Below are 22091 nucleotides of genomic sequence, written 5' to 3' on the forward strand. Positions count from 1 at the left end.
AACTTCATTGTATGATCATTTAAAAATCAAAATTAGAAGTTAATTTTTTGAGTTAAGGACCATTCATTCCTCTACTGAAGATCCTGCATTATTCTGTTTATAGTCAAGCTTTCAACCTGCAGAATGTTTGCTCTTAAAATCATGTGTTGATTTTATCAATCAATTACTTAGGGTTCTGGGGCACTTTATTGTCACTACTGCAATAAATTGTGTAGTGAATTATGCAGACCATAATTTCTACATGAACTATTTCCTCTAGAATTTGTCCCCCATGAACCAAAGGGTGGTAAGCTTGGGCAGAATCAAAATCCATGTTCTAAAACTAGTATCCAAAATGAACAGAAGAAATAGATGTTTCTACCCCTTACATTCTTTCCTGTTCATCTTTATTCTGATGATGAAGTACACTAAACAGGCTTGAAGAATATATATTGTCATACTAATCTAGAGACAAAAGGAATTGATCTCTTAGGCCTCTTCTACATCTAAGACTTGATAATTATCATTCTAAATATGAAATGTTATTTCCATGATTTATTTCAATACAAAGCTTCTGCATATTCTTAATCTACATTGCTTGGAAAACTTATTACAGCTGCTTGATGGTATTTAATTTGCTGTCCTTTTTTATCTTCCCTCCTGAGTTACTGATTTCTAAGTGTTTTCCATCTTTTATCTGCTACTGCTCACATAGCTGTTTTGTACATAATAATAAGCTTTCACTAAATAGATTTTAATTTCATGATATTTCTAAGCTCTCTAAATTGCTTTAAATTATATTGCGTCTATCATCTCAACACATTTAATTGTGTCTGTACAATTAATAAGCATCAAGTCTTCTTCTAGATCTCTAATTAAGATAATGGGAGAAAATTCCCCTGGCATACCCCAGGGCACCTGTAGCCACACAAAGACTAGGCTAGTTATCATTATCCTATTTATAGTTCTTAAGCCCTGAGCTCAGAAAAATTAAAATTTAGTTTACTTGAATTCATTATTTTCTCATTATATTTTATGAGCTTGGCAAAAATGTGGAGGATTAAGGATGAAGGGTAATGATACAGATTAAACAGAAACATTAACCAATTCCAAGAAGAGTTTGGAAGCTAAATTTTCTTTCCTCTGTCTCAGTAAAGCACACAAAATAAGTGAGGTCCAGGTGAAATTAACTCAAAAGCATACGTAGATCCTGAAAATTCACTGCTGAGGTTTTACTTGTAAGTGGTAAATTTCAATGGTAAATACACAGCTGAATTATACTCTGAAATTTGATCATGGAAAACATGGCAAAACTTTAAAATTACTACATGTTCATATTACTTCAAAAGCAGATGTTTCTGAGAAAATGCGTAAATTATTACTATATTCCGTCTTTGACATGTAAATCATCTTGATAATGTGAGCGGTTATGATGTATATTTTTGCCACAAAGTAATATTTGGGCTTGGAACATCTCAACTGCAGTCTTTGTGTTCATTTCTTTCTTTTTCCAGAGTCTCTACTGACACCACGCTTGGCCCCTGGCAGACCCTTCACAGGCTGCATCCGTCACTTTGTGATTGACGGGCGCCCAGTGAGCTTCAGTAAAGCAGCCCTGGTCAGCGGTGCCGTGAGCATCAACTCCTGTCCAGCAGCCTGACACAGCAGAGCTACTCAAGTACAAAGTTCTTCAGAGCACTGAAAGAAACACAAAGCCAGCCAGGAGGAGTGGCAGTTATTCCTCTTGGTAGAAGCTTTCATCTAGTTGAGCAGGACTTAAATGAATCATCAGGGACTGGATGTTTATTATTTCTTATTTGGATTCTTACACCTTGGATCCAAAATGTCTGCCATGGATAACAATCAAAGGAGCGTTAAACTTACCTGTATTGTATTACTTCCTGCTGGTGAAATTACTGTTCCTGTGTCTAATAAAATAGAAGGGATTCTAAATAAACACTGGCACACATTTTTAAAGCGTGGCTAGAATTCTCAGATTCATCTTTCATTTAGGTAAGATAACATTCGGCCTATACCAAAATATCTTTGGTATACTTTCTTTATCTGAAAAGATTTACTAATTTACATAAAATCTAAAATTAGATTATAGATTTACTTTTAGCACTTTTGTTTGGTCTATCAGTATAGCAAGAATATTTTAGTTTTATCAAGGTTTAATAAAGTAAATTTCTAACAAAGTATCAGAAAATGGTAATATAATTTGTTTCCAGGAGAGAAAAAAAAGAAAGCCTCAATCGAATAAATGCCTACTTTTTTTCCTTTCTTCCTTAAAAGAAAAATAAAATTGTGCATGAGGGGAGGTTCTTGTAGGATATTGTTACTGTGTGTTCTGCAGGAATCATGAAGGACATTATAGCAAAGAGAATAAGACAAAGTCATACAATTCCACTTAAAAGTATAAAAGTCCTTTTATTAAAAGTTTTTTCTCCCACATACCTGCAACACAACTAGTCTTATTTCTAAAATTTTATAATCATTTTTTAGGTATATATATATATATATTAATAAAGTTTAGAAAAGGAAAAGTAGGCTTGACTAGCTGGTAGAATATTAAAATATAGAGACTGAAATAAAAGCATTATACATGAAAAGATAATCAACAATGAAGACAAAATGAGAAAATAGACCCTCATATCAACAGGATTGAAGGTACGTAAGAGGAGTGACTTTTGGGGTATGGGGAGGGAGTATAAAGTATTTTGAGGAATTACTAAGGGAATAAAATAATCTCTTACATATATATGTAATTATTTACATTCCCCTACTACCCTCATGTCTCAGGTACATTAATAATAATAATGAAGATCAACAAAAATAGCTAATATCTATTCATAGAGGACTTACTAAGTGACAGCCTCCACAATAAGCTAAATTAAAGCAGATTTCACTTGATCATCACACTAATCCTATGAGGTAGCATTTGCAGATGAGAAGCCCGAGATTTAGAACGGTTAAATAACTCGCCTGCTGTCATTCAGCTAGACTGAGGAGCCAGAATTGGAAATAGGACTGCTGCCTGCCTCCAGGGGCAGTATGACTGTCCCCTTGCTTCCTACCCCCAGGGGACTGCCTGCCTTCAGGCCAGCTCTCAACTGGTCTCTAAAGCTGGAGTCACAGACTCAACCACCTATACAGCCAGAGAGGTATCATAAAGGAGTGAAGCTGGTGGGGTCTGACTGAGAAAATCAAAAGGGCCAAAATTTCCGAAAGAAGCTGGAAATGGGAAATTTGAGGGGCTTGAAATGGCCTGATTTTTCAGTTAGTAACTAATTAAAATTAAAACAACAGCAATCACAAGAGCAAAATACTGGGCTGACCAAACAAAACCTTCTGAGAGATATGGCCTCTGGGCCTATGTGGCTTCTGAGCTAAAGACTCTGAATCCAATAGTCTAGGGCCTTAACCAGTACAGATTGGACCAATGCTTAAAACACACTAAGCCTTCACAGTCCTCCCTACAACAGACCCAAGATGGAGGCAGTAGCTCTGAAACAGCCTGCCATTTTCTTTTCCAAGAGATTTTCCTGAGACATCCTAGAGGGCCATTCTATGCCCTTCATCCTCAGCAGTGGCCCAGACCCTGGCTGGACCTCCAGTAGCTACAGCAATTGTGTACGCAGACTCACATATATGCAGACTAAAGCCACAAAAATTCTTCTACCTTCTCTGCAATTTACAGGGCCACTTCTTTGCAGTTATTATTTCACATTCTTAAGCTCAGCAAGTAAGAATATACTGACGCATATCTGCTGACCCTCTTAACCACACAATGACCTTCTGAAACCTTGAATTTACCATTTATAAGAGCTTGGTTCAGTTCTTAGATGGGACCCCATCTTCTCTCAACTTCTGTCTAGGGAGAAAGAAGTATGATTTCCTGTCTTTTAGTTAATCATAGTATATTGGAACTTCATACATAGAAATATAGATTGGATGTTCAGAGTAATTTTGACTAGTTGTCATTCATGGCACCTGCCAGTTCAGAGCACCTTTGAAATCAAGAGGCCTCCCATAGCCCCAGTTTGAAGAAGCAGCCTTATTTGGGCCTGTATCCCACTTCCTCCTCTCATGGCCACAGCTGATTGGGTGAGGGCACCATCCTATTGCTTTCCAGTGAAGCAACATCCCATTATCTGGTGGTATGAAAAGATGAGTTCCAACAACTGAAAATTTTCTCTTGAAATTGTGAATTGGGAAACACAGAAAGAATCAAGCCCATAGCAATAATAGCTGAAGCCAAAATGATCTTACCTAGAAGAATGGTTTTAAGTGTTTACCATACACATTTATAGACACATACTTCCCATTCTGTAAACATAGAATAATATATATCCACCTACCCTTTGTCCAGTAAGAACCACCTCAGTTCTCAGCCCACAGTTTGTAAGGGGGCATCTCAGAAGACACTGGGCTATTTCTGTTCCCTGGGCTCCCACTTCCTTGTACATAGCATGGTAGCATAGGGTGTTAAGTAGGGTCTTTGCTTACCTTAATTGGTGACTACAGCCTATAACTAGGACCATAAAGCAGTAAATACACATTTTAGGTTCACCAAACTTTGAGGTGTGAAGCCAATTCCTTCTCTTTAGGACTGGCTCAAAGAAGTCATTTCAGTATAACCAGCAATGTAAAACCACAATGCCCCCAACACACTACATACAAATCACACACACACACACACACACACACACACACACACACACACACACAGTCTGTATAAAGGCAACAGAAGAGGCACTCCAGAATTTAAGTTCCACGAATTTTTGTCTGTCATCCAATGATGTGTTGTAAGAGCCTAGAACAATGCCTGGCATGTAGGTATAGGCTCAATAAATATCCTTTGAGTAAATTTCAGGAAAGCCAAGTTTCCATAAAAGTTACCCCCTCATCTCACCTCCCAAGGCAATCACTTACAAAGTGCCTGGCAATCTTCAGAAAGGAAAAAGTGATACTGACTTCTCCACTTGGGTTCCCCTAAGCCCCAGGGATCTCTGATTTGCCTGAAGATATGGAGAGAAGACTAGGGGAAAAAATGGCATAGCTGATCAGAGAGACAAGAAGCATTCCCTCAAGTCTTTGGTAACCTTTCAAGTCCTGAAAAGTAGAGGAAAAGATTGGCTACCATGGATAAGGCCACTCAGTTTATAAACTTCACAACACCAGAGGACACCATTCACAGAGGATACTGCTAGGGGGCAGGATGGGGTGGGCAGAGCATAGATGAGTTTTAGGGGTGAAAGCCTGCTAATCTGCCAAATCATGTGACAGAGAGGCTCACACCGAAGAGGAATGTAACATGACACTACCAACCAGAAGAATAGCAACTGAATCCCTCAAGGAAGGAAGTGTAGTGATGGTAGCTGCTTAGCACTGAGTGCCTCACTAGCCCAGCCAGACCACAGTGAGTTTACAGTGAGCTAATTCAGCAACCTCAGAGAACACGTTTTCAAATGATCATGTCTAAAGATGGATGATTTGTGAGCTGATGTCAAACTAAAGGAAGGTTATGAAAGCATGATGCCACAGGGTTGCCCTCAGACTGTTTATAATATTCCCTTCACAGAAAGCTCCTGCCTAGGAATGTAAGGAATATGGGAAGGCATTTATTCAAGGTAGAAGCCTTAGAAGACTAAAGAATTCATACCAGTGAAAAACTCTATTTATCCTCTTAATGTTTAAAATTTGCAGTGAAGTCCCACTCTCATTCCTGATATCAGTAATCTATGTCCTTTTTTTCCTGTTAATTCTGCCTAGAGGTTATCAATTTTATTGGTCTTATCAAAGAACCAGATTTTGGTTTCATTGATTATTCTCTATTATTTACCTGTCTTTTATTTCATTAATTTTTTCATCTTATTTCTTTCTTTCTGCTTATTTTGGGTTTAGTTTGCTCATCTTTTCTTCTTTCTTAAGGTTAATGTTTAGATTAACTGACTTGAGACATTTCTTTTTTCTTTTTTTTTCTTTTGGTCACACCATGCAGCATGTGGGGATCTCAGTTCCCCGACCAGGGCTTGAACCCATGCCCCCTGCAGTGGAAGCTTGGAGTCCTAACCACTGGACCACCAGAGAATTCCCCGACATTTCTTCTTTTCTGATGAAAGAATTTAAGGCTTTAATTCTAAGCACTACTTTAGTTGTACCCCATGCATTTGATGTGTTGTTTTCATTTTCATTCAGTTCAAAATACTTTCTAATTTCTCCTGTAATTTCTTCTTTTATTCATGAGTTGTTTGAAAGTGTTTCATTTAGTATTCCAATATTTGGAGAGTCTCCAGACATTTTTTTGTTGAATCCGAATTTAATTCTGTTGTGGAACGTACTTTGCACACTCTGCATACTTTGTTTCGTTGCCTATAACATGGTCTATTCTTGGTAAATTTTCCATGTGTGCTTGAAAAGAATGTATAGTATTCTGCTGTACTGTTGTTCTACTACCAGTTGTTGAAAAATGTTAAGCTATAAATGTGGAGTTATTTTTTCTTTCCATCAGTTTTTGATTCATGTACTTTGAAGCTCTGCATAACATTTAAGATTGTATGACCCTTTTATCATCAATGAAATGTCCCTCTTTATTTCTGGTAGTATTCCTTGCTCTAAAATCTTCTTGTCTATTATTAATATAGCTACTCCAACTTCCTTTTGATTAATGTTTACATGGGATATCTATTTTTATCCTTTTATACTTTTAATTTAAAGTAGGTTCATGTAGTGCCTGGTTAGCTCAATCAGTACAGCATGAGACTCTTAACATAGGTTCATGTAGACACCATCCTCTTTTCTAGCCAATCTCATAATCTGTCTTTTAATTGAAGTGTTTACACCTTTTGTAATTAATGCAAATGTCAATATGGTTTGGTTTACATCTATTATCTGTGTTCTTTTTTCCTCTTTTCCTGCCTTCTTTAGGCTTAATTGAGTGATATTTATTCCATTTAATCTCCCTGACTGGTGTATTAGCTCTCTGTTACTGTTTGCTTTTAGAGATAAATCTAAAGTTTACAATTACATATTTACCTCATCACAATCAATCTTCAAATACTATTATGCCATTTCATAAATCATCTAAGACACTTACAAAAGTAAACTTCCATTTTCCTCCTCCTGTCTTTTTTGCTATTGTTACCATACATTATACTTTTATATAAATTATTATTCTTTTTGCTTTAAACAGTCATTTGCCTGTTAAATAAATGTTTAAAAATGAGAAAAAGTCTTTTATATTTACCCACATATTTTCTGTTTCTGGTGCTCTTTATTTCCTTATACAAATTTCCATCTAGTATTTTTTTCTGCCTGAAAAAACTTCCTTTAACATGTCTTATAGTACTGATCTGCTGGTGATGAAAAGTCCTTACTTCACCATTTTTGAGAGATACTTTAAAGATATGACTTCATTGCCTTCTTGCCTGCATGCTTTCTGATTAAAAGTGCTCTCATTCTTTTTGTTGTTGTTGTTCCTCTGAATGAATGTGTCCTTTTTGTTCTATTGGGTTTTAAGATGTTCTCTTTATCCCTGGGTTTTAGACAATTTAATTATATGGCTTTTTGTTTGTTTTGTTTTATTCATGTCTATTTTCTTTGGGGTCAGTTAAGCTACTTGGACCTGTGAATTTATAGTTTTCATCAAATCTGGAAAAAATGTGGCCATTATTTCTTCAAGTATTTTTCTATTGTCCTCCCTCCTCCTTCTGGGAAGCTACTTACATATATGTTAGACTGCTTGCTCTTAAAACACAAAATTTATGCTCTTTTTTCCAGTCTTTTTTCCTTCATATTTCATTTGTATAACATAATTTGTATAACTATGTCTTCAAGTTCATTAATCTTTTCTTCTCCAGTGTATAATTTGTTCTTGATCCCATTCAGTGTACATTTTTATTTCAGATATTGTATTTTTCATCACTAGAAGTTCAGTTGGGTCCGTTTTATACCTTCCATTTCTCTCTTCATGGTGATTATGCCTTCATCTACTACTTGAACACTTGTGGTAGCTTGTCTGCTAATGCTATCATCCAGCACTCTGAATCTGTTTCTATTGACTAATGATTCTCTTGACCGTGGACTGCTTTTTCCTTCTTTTTTGCATGCCTGGTAATTTTTTATTGGACACCAATCATTGTGAATTTTACATTTTTGGTGCTGGATTTCACTGTAGTTCTTTAAATTGTGAGGGTTTTTTTTCCCTCCTTGGATGCAATTTAGTTACTTGGAATCAGTTTGACCCTTTCCACTCTTGCTCTTAAGCTTTGTTAGGGCAGGTCCAGAGCAGCCTTCAGTCTAAAGCTATCCTCCACTCCAAACCCACCACCAATGAGGCAATATCTCACTGAGGACTCTACTCCATATATTAAAAGCTCTTTCCACTATGGTTGAATCACTAATTATTCCCAGCCTTGTATGAGCTCTGAGGAATTTTTCATTACTCCTTTCTCCTTTCCCATGATTCTTTCCCCAGCCTTGGGCAATTTCCTTTATGGATTTTTTTCTCTTCCTTTGAGGAGTATTAAATTTTTTTTGGCAAATAATTAAGTTACTCATGGATCATCTTGATTCTCTCAAGTCTTATTTTTAAACTTTGTTAAAGTTAGTATACATTAACCTTTAATCTAGTGCTAGTTTAGACCTCCTACTAAGACATGACCTTCCTGAGGACTCTACTCAATGCCCCACAGGTTCAATAAGGTCTTTCCACTCTGGCTGGTTGGAATTCAAACATCTAGCACTGTGTGAGCTCTCAGAATTTCTCCATTTATAAATCCCTGATGAAAAGCTTTTCTTTTCACCTCATGTAGCACACATGCATCTATGTGCAAGTAATTATAAGCTAATAAACCTTTCACATAAAAAGGCTTTGATATCTATCTATCTATCTATCTATCTATCTATCTATCTATCTATCTATCTATCTTCAGGAGCAGAAAAGTAGATAAGAAACTGGGGAAACTGTATCTGACACTAAAGTCTGTCTTTTGGAGAAAAAAAAATTTCATGGGATGAAGGGTGGCAACCATCAAGAGGAAAAGAAAGCAAGCTGAGTTTCTTGGAACTATTACAAGAAGAAAAAGAAAACAGAAAGAGCTGGCCTACACCTCAAAACTGAGCCTTAAGTCTAATCAAATAAAAAGATCCATCTGAGGTTTCTCAATACTAACTGTGGACAATTTCAAGATGACTGGCTGGGACTTGAGGTAATAGTGTGATGATGAGACATCATTTTTCCTGGAAAAATAGGGGTTAGAATCACAGCCTTGACCTCATTATAATAAATTTAACCAATAACCTGAGCTCCCATATGATAGCAGTGTATATGCTTTGCAGATTAACCATGGACTAAGAATTTCCTTCAGTCTTGGGTATTATTTCAAAATGCATAACCCACAGGGCTCCATTTCTCACCCAATATAATCATTCCTGGGCAGAACATTATCAAAAGACAGAAAGACAGAAACTGGCTTAGGGTATTCAAGTGAAAGGATTCAGCTAAGTAGCAACCCAAAAATAAGCAAAGGAAATCAGCCCAAAACACGTTAAGCATTTAGAATGGGCCCTTCCTGACTGATAATCAAGGTGGCTTAAGCTTCATTGTGAATTGTTGATATTAATGATCCACTGTGAGCAAGATGATCTCTAAGGCACTTTCTAATTGTGAAATATTATTCTGTCTTATCTATCAAACATAACTGATGGCTTATCACTACACATGTTTTACAGACTACATTCCGGTCTTTCTCTACAAAAAGTAAATATTTCAACTACTGTCACCATCCAAAGGTGCCACCACTTTTATTTGCTTACCAGATCATAAGATGATACTGGTCCATTACCCTTGACTTAGTCAAACCTCTACAAAAGACTTAATGATGCTATTTAGGATGCATTTCCTTGCTGCTTTGTGCAGGTGGCTTTCGCATTGTTGCAAAGACAGTGATGGGAACATCAGTTATTGTCAGGCAATGATTTCCAGGGCATCTTCGGAGTTGCCTAAATAAAAGAGCAAATGACATGTACTTAGATATAAAAAAGGAAACTTTTTTCAGAGAACCGAAGTTTGAGTGTATATTCAGCTGTTTTAAGTCTTTCTGAAATCTCTGAATGTCACAAAATATAACACAGTGGCACTAATGAGGCAGACATTTTAGACTTACATTGCAAAGAAATTGTTGTTAAATGTTGTGCCATACATTTAATCAAAAGAAACTTATAAATACAAAGATAACCCTCCAGATGTTCTTTTGAAAGGTATGCAGGGATTTCTAAATGGCAAAGAAAAGTGGGGCAGGGGGGAGTGCATAGTTGTAAACATAAGTGATAATACTATGGCAATTCATACATATATGCACCTTAAAATCACTCCAGTTGAGTGATTTAAAAACTAGAATATTTGTGGAAAAATATAAAACTGAACATACTATTCCACATACTATTCAAATGTTGATAGGATCTCAGGTTTAAAAGAGCCCTTAAATAACATCTAGTCTAAAAATACACCTAGTGCTTGAATTTCCTTTCCAACATCCCCATCAAATAATAACCCAACCTTAAACATTTCTAAAGACTACTAAATCAGTATTTCCCGAAGTAGCCTATTTTATCCTTGAATAACTCTGATGTTTAAAGTACCTACCTTATTAAGCTTAAATCTGTGTTCTGAAAATTCCAAGCCATGAGAAATCAAACAATGTACTATGGTAAACAGAAGAAAAGTGGAATAAATCCTATTATAGTTTTCCTCAATTTTGCAAAAATAGAATCTTCACCTCTATATCACTCTCCTTCTGCCAAAGGTCAAGTCAAAGCCAAAGTGACACTGACTCTGAGGTCTGAGTCTTTTTCATATTTTGTAGCCTTATGCGTAGCACAGTGCCCTGCACATAATAGCACTAAAGGTTTGCTTATTTGATTGAATGTTATATAATCTTGAAACTATTAACAAAAAACTAGCTAAATATTTACCCCCCAAAATTGGTCTATCATTCAGACTTACAATATACAGACTTTATGCTAAGAAAACCTAGGCTCTGGTAAAACTAATTTAATAACAGCAATGCTCCTAGGCTTCTTTCTTACTAATTGAATGTCAGCTAAAGCTTGCATTGATGATAGCCATTACACATCTCCTCAGTTGTTAGGACAAGAAGACTTTTTACCTGCTTGGTAACATCTCTTTCCCGTTACAGGAAGCATTGGAGCTCAGCCCAGGCTCCAGCCCAACTGAAGGGTCTCCCCCTTCCATTGGAAACCTCCTTGGCTGGATCCCAAACCGAAAAGGCATAATTCACTGAAAACCTAGATTAGAAAGTTAAAATAATGGAGAGGGGGGGTGAGTTGTTTTCAAATAGTTCTTTGAAATTCTTAATATTAATTTTGCTATAGGCATATAGAAACATTCTGAAAACGACATATTTAAATATCTATAAAAGTACATTAATACTCTATTATACAACTCTCCCTTACATACAATTTTAAGTCTTGAGCAAATGTAAAATAGCAACTAGATGATAAAGTAAACTGTGCCCTATGGTTAACATAACTGAAGTCCATTTATGTTATGTGAAAAAAAATTGTTTTCCTTTGAATGGTTATGGCAATTGACAAGCTTGAGCTCCCACTGCCTCTCTGCCTAGCTAAACCCTTGTCTTCCTTTGAAGTACAAGAGTTTCACATCTGCCTGATATCTACAGCTATTCCTTCTCTTCCTGGTGATTATTTGTTAACCCCTGCCTCTCTACATTTACAGTGCATTAGTTAAGAAAGTGCCTTGTAAGAGCTGGACTGACCTGGATTCAAACCCTGGCTCTGGCTCTTCCCAACTATGTGATCTTAGGCAAGGTACTTAACCAAGTATGCTTCTCAAAGATAAACTGAGCTTAGTAATATTATCTACCTCCAGGGTGATAATGGGAATTAAATAAAGTAATACATGTGAAATGCAGTGCCTAACATGTAGTACAGGCTCAATAAATGTTAACTGCTATTACTGAGCAGATACTACTGAGAATGATTAAATATATACATACACATATGCAATGTAATGTGAGATACATACGATATATATGATACACATACACACACACAACTACACAAAATAAGCTCCTCACTGCCTACTGTTGCCTCTGCTTGGAATTCTTCCCCACCTCACTGCTCACACTCTTTACTTGTTAGGTCCAACTCATTCATTAAGTCTGAATTTAAATGTCACTTTCTCGGAGAAGATTTTTATAACCCCTCCATTATATGTTTTCTTAGCACTCTACTTCTGCTTTATAACAGTTATCATCGCTCTAATTCAGGATTTCTCAACTCTGACACTATTGACATTTAGGGTCATGTAACTTTTTGTTTAGGAGGGAGGAGACTGTCCCGCGCATTGTAGGAAGTTTTGCAGCATCCAAGGCCTCCACTCACTCACTCACATGCCAGTAGCACCCCACCACAAAGCTGCGACAAAAATATCTCCAGACATTGCCAAATATCACTTGGTAGAAAAGGGGAGAAAAATCTCCCCCTGTTGAGAACCAGTGCTCTAATTTTTTTGTAAATGTTTTTGCTTTATCATTGTCCCCCCCACTCCCATTCCATGTCTGTCTTTGTCACCAGTGATTAAATCCTTAATACCTAGAACAGTGTCTGGGACACAGTGGGTAATTAATAGCTCTATCTTGTATAAATTTACATGTCTTCAGCAAAGGGCAGGAAAAATGAAAAATGTCTTATAACTTTCTTATGCCTAGGGCAGTATTCTATGCCTAATAAGTAAGTGTTTATTGTGGTAATAATAAAACTAAATTATTAAAAGTTTTGGAATTTGAATATTATATAATAGTTGTTATAGACTGTGTGTCCATTATCGAAGAAAAAAGTGTTATGCTCAATGACAAGTTAGTAAAACCATAGTAAAAACTATGGTTTAGTATAACTAGCTATCATATGTAAGTATTAAGCTTCAGCTAACTTGATCAAGGATACACAGACTTACCAAAATAGGCCGAGTCTGATTCCTGTAGAGGTGAATAAATCAATTGCTTCTACTGACCTTCCAGAGAAGGCTGGAATTGCCAAAGGAATGATGATCAAATGTTCCAGTGACACCCAGAAATTCTGACACCAGAAGATTCTTTCACATAGTTTCCTACCTGCTAACAAATAAAATATCACGATTCATAGCTCCAGCAACAAGCTGAAACCTAGCTAAAAAATTGTCTCTAAAGTTTGTGTGAAGGTTTTATTCTTGTTGTCATTGCCTTGTTTATTTTCCAACATTAAATATTTTAATCTATGAATTACTTTATCTGTATCTATTCTAAACCAACAGTCTAATCAATCTGCACAAAATCACATGAGATTCTCCTCACTTTATATCCTATTCTCCTCATTACCTTTGTCTTCCAGACTTTCCCTTAACTAATAACCCAAATTAACCCAATCTAGCCATGTCCTTGTCCCATGCCAAAAGCCTCAAACTGCACCTTTACAAATTTCTTTATCGTTCTTCCTATGTAGGACTCTCTAAACCCTCTCTCTAATGCCTGGACTACCTCTTCTCTCCTGTTTCCTCAAAAGAGGCTTGAAATTCCCAAGTGACAGGAATAATGAGAAAGGAAGAATACATCTTATACTGTCCTCTCTATTCTGTTCCCTGGGCCCTGAGTTCTCCGTTTATAACATCTTCACCAAATGAATGATGATAAAATATCCCAGTGACACCCAGGAATTATGACATCAGAGATTCTTTCATTTAGTTCCCTACCTGCTAGAGCATAAAATGTCTCAATTTGTAGTTCCAGCAACAAGCTGAAACTTATCTTCTGGACTGCCCTTTCTCTCCCAGTTTCTATATCAACAGCTTACCTCACTGAATGTAATACTTAAGTTTAACTCTTAAGCCAGAACATTACTCTTCAGCTAATCAATTTTTTTTCAGTTTTCTTAGCTGATGACTGAACTATTAAATGCTAATGAGCATTTTTCACATTTAATGAAAATCTTTTTTACTACCTACATTTTATGCTAAGTTCCCACTGTTCTGTTTTCATATGCTTTATGTAATAGGAAATTAGCATTTTACATAATTAAGTTGATGTTAGATAAAAGCTGAACTCTACCTTCTCTTTCTTACTAGGGTGCTGTGAAGAGTTGATCACAATCTTAGCTTAGAGAAATCATTTAACTGACTGTGTCACAGTCAGACAAACTGAAATAATTGCTGGTCATTGTTAGCTAATATGTCACTAGGACCTAAACATTTGACGCTTAGTATGGCAACATTTTTTTTTTTTTTTTAATTTTAGGGAAGGCTCTTATTTATTTATTTATTTTTATATTTATTTTTGGCTGTGTTGGGTCTTCGTTTCTGTGCGAGGGCTTCCTCTAGTTGCGGCAAGTGGGGGCCACTCTTCATCGCGGTGCGCGGGCCTCTTCACTATCGCGGCCTCTCTTGTGGAGCACAAGCTCCAGACGCGCAGGCTCAGTAGTTGTGGCTCACGGGCCTAGTTGCTCCGCGGCATGTGGGATCTTCCCAGACCAGGGCTCGAACCCGTGTCCCCTGCATTGGCAGGCAGATTCTCAACCACTGCGCCACCAGGGAAGCCCGCAACATTTTTTTAATAGTTTGAATTTTCTGTGTGGGTGGCAGTGCGAAAACGGTGGGTTAGCGCCTCGGAGTTAGGTTTAAATTCGAACACCGTGTTAACTCTGAGACTGAGCAAGTCACTAAAAGTTTGTAAAATGGTATTAATTTCTACATCATAGAGTTGTTTTGAGGAGTAAAAAGCCAACGGCTGGGGTACAAAATTTCAATCAGAGTGTTGAGGCATTGATTTCACTTTTTAATCACTGATATACTATCTTTAAGCTGCAAAGCAAATATTCGCATGTGAAATATTCTTAAATTCCCCCAATTTACCATCATTTTAAACTAGTTTATTTGGCACAAGTTGTGCCAAGGTTCTTCTTTAATATGGATGATACAGTGAGACAAACCAAAAAGTAGCCTTAATGATGGAACTATCCAGCACTAGAGTATATACATCAGAAGATAAAATAAACTTGACTCTACAGCAGATCTTCACAGGGGAATGGATGAATAGGTGAAGTATAAATAGTGAAAAAAAAAATGGTGAAATCTCTAAATACTCTCTCTTAATTCTCATAAGTGCAAGAATAGTGATCTTTCAATCTTCAGGATATTGATTCATGAGATACAGAAAAAGAGTAATGTTTGGACTGGTCATATCCTAAGAAAATATCCATTATTAGAATTACTTTATTCATACCACAAATATTTGCTGATAATCCACCATAAGCAAGGCATGTGTTAAGTACTGAAGGTAAAATATTGAGCAAAACAAATACAGTGTCTGCCCTAATGGAGTTTACAAGTTAGGGTAGGGTATGCTCTAGATTAGCACTAAATCTAAAGGACGAGTAGGCATTAACTAGGTGGAAGTGGGTAGGAAGCAAAGACACTGAGACAGTTGGGAAGGGGGCAAACAGAGGAAACAGCATGTGCAATGGTCCTGTGCCAGTAGAAAGGACAACAGAAAATCTGAAAGGCCAGCATAACCACAGCAGAGAAAATAAAAAAGAAACCAGGTCAGAGAGAATAAGTAGAGGCTAAATCAAGCAGGAACATGAACCCCAGTTAAAGATTTTAGACTTTACCTTATGAGCAAGGGAGCCCACAAAAGAATTTTAATCTCCTGGGAAACATATTTAGGTTTCAGTGATTTTTTTCCTCTATTAATTTTCTGTTTTCTATTTATTCGATTTCAACTCCAATCTTTAGTATTTCCTTTTTTCCTGTTTACTTTGGGTTTAATTTGCTTTTCTTCGTCTAGTTTCTTAAAATGGAAGCTTAGGTCATTGATTTGATCTTCTTAACGTAAGTATTTAATTCTATAAATCTCCATCAAAGCAGTACTTTAGCTTCATTTCACAAATTTTGAAATTTTGTTATTTTTATTTCCTTCAGTTAAAATTTTCCTTTTTGGTTTCTTCTTTGACCAATGGGTTATTTAGAACTATGATATTTTGTTTTCAAATATTTGGGAATATTCCAGCTATTTCTCTGTTACTGATTTCTTAGATTCCATTGTTAACAGAGAACATTCTTTGTATTATGTTAATTCTTTTAAATTTATTGAGACCTGTTTATGGCCAGAATAAGGACTATCTTGGTAAATGTTCTATGTACACTGAAAAGAATGTGTATCTTGCTGTTGTTGGGTGACGTATTCTATACACGTAATTGGTTGACAGAGTTGTTCAAGTCTTCTGCATTCTTACTCATTCTCTGTATACTTGTTTATCAATTATTGAAATAAAGATGTTGCAATCTCCAACTATAATTATGAATATCTGTTTCTCTTTTCTATTCTGCCAGTGTTTGCTTCACGTATTTTGAAACTCATTAGGTACATGAATTTTTAGTAGCATTATGTACTCTTGATGAATTTATATTTTTATTATTATAAAATATCTTTATCGCTAGTAGTATTCTTTGCTCTTTGTCTAAAATTTATATAGCTACTTTGTATTCGTTAGTGTTCATATAATGTTCCTATATTTTTAGTTTCAAACTTTATATTTGATGTAGCTTTCTTTCTTTTTTTATTATTTTATTTTATTTATTTATTGTTTCTGGCTGTGTTGGGTCTTTGTTGCTGCATGCCGGCTTTTCTCTGGTTGCAGCGAGTGGGAGCTACTCTTCATTGCGGTTCACGGGCTTCTCATCGTGGTGGCTTCTCTTGTTGCAGAGTACGGGCTCTAGGCGCGCGGGCTTCAGTAGTTGTGGCATGTGGGCTCAGTAGTTGTGGCTCGTGGGCTCTAGAGCGCAGGCTCAGTAGTTGTGGCACAGGGGCTTAGCTGCTCCGCACCATGACGGATCTTCCCGGACCAGGGATCAAACCCGTGTCCCCTGCACTGGCAGGTGGATACTCAACCACCAGGGAAGCCCTGATGTAGCTTTCTTATAAACAGTATATAGCTGAGTCTTGCTTTTTACAAATCTACTCTGATGATCTCTGACTTTTAAATTAGGGTGTTTTGATGTAATGCAATAGATATGATTGAATGTAAATCTGCCTTCTTACTATTTGTACTCTGTGCCATCAGTTTTTGTTCCCCTTTTGTTCTTATTCTGTACTTTTGAAACAGCTGAATATATTTTATGAATCTATATTATCTCCATTATTGGTTCATCGCTATACAAACTCGCATGTTGTTTTGTTTTGCTTTGCTTTGGGTTACTTTAGGGTTTATGGTATACATCTTTAACTTTTCAGTCTGCCTTCAATAACATTATACCACTTCCAACACAAGAAAATTACAAGAATATATTCTATTTCCCCCTCACACCCTGTATTACTTTGTCGTCACGTACTTTACATCTACGTATACCATAAACCCCACAGCACATTATTATTAGTTCTTCTTTAAGCAATCATCTCTTTAGGAAATTTTTCAAGAGAAGTCTTTTATATCTACCCACATATTTATCATTTTCAGTGTTCTTATCCCCTTGAGTAGGTCCAGATTTCCATCCAACATAATTTTCCTTTTATCTGAAGGTTTTCATTTAAGTTTTGGACTTCTGGTGATTAATTCATTCACCTTTTGAATGTTTTTACTTCATCTTCATTTTTGAACATTCTTTTTGCTGGGTATAGAATCCTAGGTCAACAATTTTGTGGGTTTTTTTTTAAGGACTTTAAATATTCTTCTACAGTGTTTTTCGGCTTGCATTGTTTCCAACAAGAAAGTCTGCTGTCATTCTTGTCTTCGTTCCTCTGTCTCCCCAACTCAGGATGGCTGCTGGGCTGTGTTTGGATGCTATTCATTAGAAAGAAACCACTAGGTCCAGCCCAGACTCAATGGGAGGTGATTACACAAAAATAGGAGGCAGATCATCTGTAGAGAAGTTCAAAAAAAACTAGGAGGCAGAGATCACTGGGTACCATCTGAGAGGCTGCCTACCACAGATACTGTGTTTTGGTGTCATGTTTGAGAGTGCTTGTGATGAACTTACAAATGTTGTTCATCAAATATTTCTGGCTTTCTGTCTTCCAGAGATTGTAATTCTTGGTCCCCTTATGATTACTTGGAGCCCATGTGACTAGTTTTGGCCAGTAAATTAACAGCAGCCATTAATTGCAGTACAAGACCCTCCTGAGTTGTCTTTCTCTTTGCCACAAAAACCAGGAATTATCAAATAGTGGTAGCTCAGCAACTTGGGTGCCAGGGTGAAGATAACATAAAGCATAGCCACCAGACTCCCCCCTCCAATGGACATGTATCATGTGCAAAAAATAAACAACTGTTGTTTTACACCACTGAGATTTGGGGGTTGGCTGTTACCACAGCATAATAAAATTTATCCTGACTTATACAGACTTAGGTCCAGACTTAGGTACTGCCATAACAAAAACATAAAATATAAGTCACCAGCATAGTGGTCAAGCAGTGAGTGTCAAGAAAATTGTTATTGGAAACTGAGAGGATAGTTGTCTATGCTATTCAGTGGCAAACCTATTGGAAAAATCTTTGGAAAACTCTGTGATAACCTAGAAAGCAGATGATTTGCTGGTGAATGCTAGGTGAAGAGGTTGGAAGACAGAATGCCAATAACATGTTAGCTGCTGTTGGCTGTGTTTGTCAAGTTATATGACAAAGAGATGGGCTCAGAAATGCAGTGTGCAAGCAGGAATAAAAATTGATAGAGTGCCCACAAATTCAAAGTATATTTAAATGACAACTTTGAAAGCTACAGGAGTATATTTTCCTTGGAACACATTTTATTCCTTCTCCGAAATTTGTAGCATCTTTGTAATGTCGTCCAGTACTAAATGTACTATAGATGAATCTAAAGGAGCCTAATTGTTTTTTCTCCATGCCGCCCCCCAACTTTTGTTTCTTGCCTGTGTACCTAAAGAATTCTTTCTTTATTCTGAAAACTGAGTAACTGAACCAGGGTATATCCCTTAGTGTTAACTGCTCTATAGAAATTATTCCATGTAACATGGTATATGCTTTTAATCTATAGATTTTTCCTCCTGTATTATTTTTTATATCAATAAGAACATTTCTTCTTCAATTTGCTGTGTTCTCTATTTCAGGGGCACTTATTAATCTTATGTTGAACCATCTTTATCTGTTTCACATATATTATCTTCCAAGAGCTATTATACCTTTGTCCTTTGCCTCAGTGTTCTCTGTGATTATCTCAAGCCTTTCTTCTAATCAGTAATTTGATTTTCAGCTCTCTAGTCTGCTTCTCTGCGCTTCTAATTATTCATTAGTCCTTTAACATGTTTTGGTCTTTAGTTTCCTTTCTCTTTTATTTCCATTTTAGTTCATTTATTCACCAAATATTTATTGATTACCTATAGTACACCAGGCAAAGTTCTAAATACTAAGGATATAGTAGTGAAAAAAACAAGGCAAGACTCAGCCCTCAATACATTATTTTAGCATCTTGTCTTTAAGTTCCTGTACTACCAAATTCATATTCTTATTATTAATAAGTTCCTCTACAGCACAAAAATTATATGAATTTTCTTTTTTCCCCTTAGGTTAGGTTTTACAGGTCATGTACTTCATTCATCTTTTACATGCTATTTTCCTTCCATCCTTCCTTCCTTTTACAGGAGTAGTCTGCATAATTTTCAATGATGTTTTCCTCTTGCTCACATTTAACATATAAAATTTTGCCCAATCTATTTGCATGGTGTGTTAGACAGCTATTGCTCCAATACTATTGCACCCCAAAATCTCACAGCTTCAACCAAAAACCTTTTTTCTTATTAAGACTGTGGAGAGACTGCTGTTCAGCTGCTCTCCACTTGCCTCTCCTGGGTTTGGCTAGGATTAGCAGTACTCCACATTTCAACTGAGATGCAGATTCAGATCTGATGCACATGTCTTCATCATTTTGGAAACAGCAGCCACCTGAGGTAGTTTTTCTTACGAAAAATAGCAAAGACCAAGAGGCAAAAGCATGCAAGCACACCTAAAACTTTTGATACCTGACATCATTCCACTGGTCAAAGCAAGCCACCTGACCAAGCCTGACCAATAGGACAAAGACGTATACTCTGCCTACACCCCTATTCCAGGAGGTACTGCACAGTCATGTGCAAAGGGAGAGAGTAAAGAATTCAGAACAATACTCCAATCTACCATACTCTGCTATTCTGTGGGTAAATTCTCCTTGACTTCTTTCCTACTTATCTGAAATCTGCTCTTCCACTCACAGCTAGAGTTTGAAAGGTAAATCATATTTTCTTTTTCATTGTGTTTTTATCAGAGGAGGTGTATCAGAGAGAATTCCACGAGAGCTGTGTGTAGCCTTCTGGGTGGCCTGCGTTCAGCTTGCTCTTCTGAAAGTTTGTTGAATATTTTCAATGAGGTCTCAGTCCATCTAATTAGGAGTGCATTCAACTTTAGGATATGTTCAGATATATGACTTCAAGGTGGACTCCTGGGAGGTATAAACTCTAAAATGTTTTTTCTGCTTCTACTGAAGTCCTAAAGTGGCTGGTATGTAAGGTTCTACCTTGACTCTCAAGCAGAATTTTCTCTCAGTCTGATTCTCCCCAGACTGAAGTTTTTAGTGAGACTTGTTAGAACTTTCTTAATTTAATTCTGTTCCCATGTATGACCTCTAGGGAGTCATGACTAGGACCTAACCACTGCATGAAGGGTAGAGCTCTGCAGAGGCCAGAATACCAGATGAGCTGGCACCGTAGCTCACAGATACAGATCTACTCACAAACTGGACCAAGCTTTGCAAATTTTAGAAGCCCCAGACTTTAGGACTTTAATGTTAAGACCTAAGTGAAGTGTTAGGGGAACCTGACTGCACCTCTAACACTGACTCCATGCTCACTAATAAGCAGTTAAGAGTTAAATCCAGCAAATGCAAAAAATTATTGACTAAAAGTTACCTATTAATCATAAGATATGTGAGTAATAAGGTGAAAAACATCTAAATGGAAATGTGGGAAAGCCTCAGCCTCATAAACCACCCATTGCAACTTCAAACTTACCAGATATCAGAGATATAGTAACAACTATTATTTGTATTGGTAGGGGAATAAGGTGTTCCAAACAATCGAATATTACAATTCCTATTACCACACATTAGTTGCACATGTAATTTTAACTTTTTTTTGGTGGGGGGAGGCTTCCTAGTATTTTGTAGTTCCTCAGAATTTTTGTGGAAAATATTAATTTTACGAAAGAAGTGCTTGAGTTCTTAATTGAAATCTGGTCTAAATTAATCAATAAGAGTTTACAGTATTTTTCAATGTTTGAAAATTTTAGGAGTTGGTCGTTTTCAGGAATACCTGATTTTTCAATCTCCTCCTCCTTTGTCCCACCTAAACACTGTACATAAATAAAATGCCTAGTTTTAATTTCATCTCTTCCATCAGACTTCTATTGAATCCTATTACACTTAGCGCCACAAAATCGTCACAATTTTTTGAGTATTTCGTGTGTATCTTCAATCAGATTGTAAGCCGTCTGGAGCTGGATCTATGTCTTAATTTCTTTTGAATCCTGCAGAGGGCCTAGAAGTTAATGTTGGGAGCATACAGCTTCAACATACACTGGTTGGGCCTCTGAAGCGCCATTTTTGTCAATCTGTATAACCACCTAGTTTCGGTTGTACCCTGACACGTCTATTTGGGGTTTCTTTGTGCTCATCGACATTATTTTCTATTAGAACAAAGGACTTGTTGAATAGATTAACGCAGAGTCCGGAGAAATTGGAATGAACGGAATTTGACCCGCCGCCCCAGGTATTGAGACTGTAAACGGAGACTGAACCTCTGATAGATCATAAACAGCTTTAAAGACACATGTTTTAAAATCCCACGCCAAAGCCTAGTTACCCGCCAGTGACCCCGGCCTCCGGAGCTGCAGTTGCTCAGATGTTTACAAGGCAGCGAAGATCTGCTGTCGGGAGGACCAGTCGCTATGGTAACGGTGAGACGCAAGTGCACTTGCGCGGCCTTCGGACGTAAAATCTTAGACTGAAGCTAGAGCAGAGCGGAGCTACGGCAGCGACTTGCGGCAGCAGCGTGACT

At 36.9% G+C, this 22091-nt stretch overlaps 2 protein-coding genes across 7 annotated transcripts in view; one reads left to right on the plus strand and one right to left on the minus strand.

Annotated features, from left to right (window-relative positions):
- LAMA4 (laminin subunit alpha 4) overlaps positions 1 to 1961 on the plus strand; it is a 147271-nt gene extending 145310 nt beyond the window's left edge. For all 3 annotated transcript variants that reach the window (XM_082404711.1, XM_082404710.1, XM_082404712.1), the window contains one exon: positions 1494 to 1961. In XM_082404711.1, coding sequence (XP_082260837.1) covers positions 1494 to 1639 — 146 coding nt within the window. In that variant the 3' untranslated portion in view covers positions 1640 to 1961. The remainder of the gene's footprint in view (positions 1 to 1493) is intronic.
- Positions 1962 to 9761: 7800 nt separating this feature from the next.
- On the minus strand, positions 9762 to 22032 carry FAM229B (family with sequence similarity 229 member B). Of its 4 annotated transcripts, none has more exons than XM_082404917.1 (4): positions 21897 to 22032; positions 13037 to 13139; positions 11151 to 11289; positions 9762 to 9984 (listed from the first exon to the last, which is right to left on the minus strand). In XM_082404917.1, the coding sequence occupies exons 3-4, from the start codon at positions 11273 to 11275 to the stop codon at positions 9867 to 9869; spliced, it is 243 nt and encodes an 80-aa protein (XP_082261043.1). In that variant the 5' UTR covers positions 11276 to 11289; positions 13037 to 13139; positions 21897 to 22032; the 3' UTR covers positions 9762 to 9866. The 4 variants fall into 4 exon arrangements, with proteins under 4 accessions (XP_082261043.1, XP_082261041.1, XP_082261042.1 ...); XM_082404915.1 differs by having other exon boundaries at positions 12980 to 13139; positions 21897 to 22029; XM_082404916.1 differs by having other exon boundaries at positions 12980 to 13136; positions 21897 to 22017.
- Positions 22033 to 22091: the final 59 nt, after the last annotated feature.

This window comes from Balaenoptera borealis (genome assembly GCF_965194805.1).
Source record: "Balaenoptera borealis genome assembly, chromosome: 9".
In the NCBI taxonomy this organism is placed as follows: Eukaryota; Metazoa; Chordata; class Mammalia; order Artiodactyla; family Balaenopteridae; genus Balaenoptera; species Balaenoptera borealis.

Excerpts from the sequence above, each read along its gene's own strand:
- FAM229B (XM_082404917.1), bottom strand. The coding sequence starts at position 11,275 with ATGCCTTTTCGGTTTGGGATCCAGCCAAGGAGGTTTCCAATGGAAGGG. Across the intron at positions 9,985-11,150 it reads AAAGAGATGTTACCAAGCAG|GCAACTCCGAAGATGCCCTG; the intron begins GTAAAAAGTCTT and ends TCTTTTATTTAG.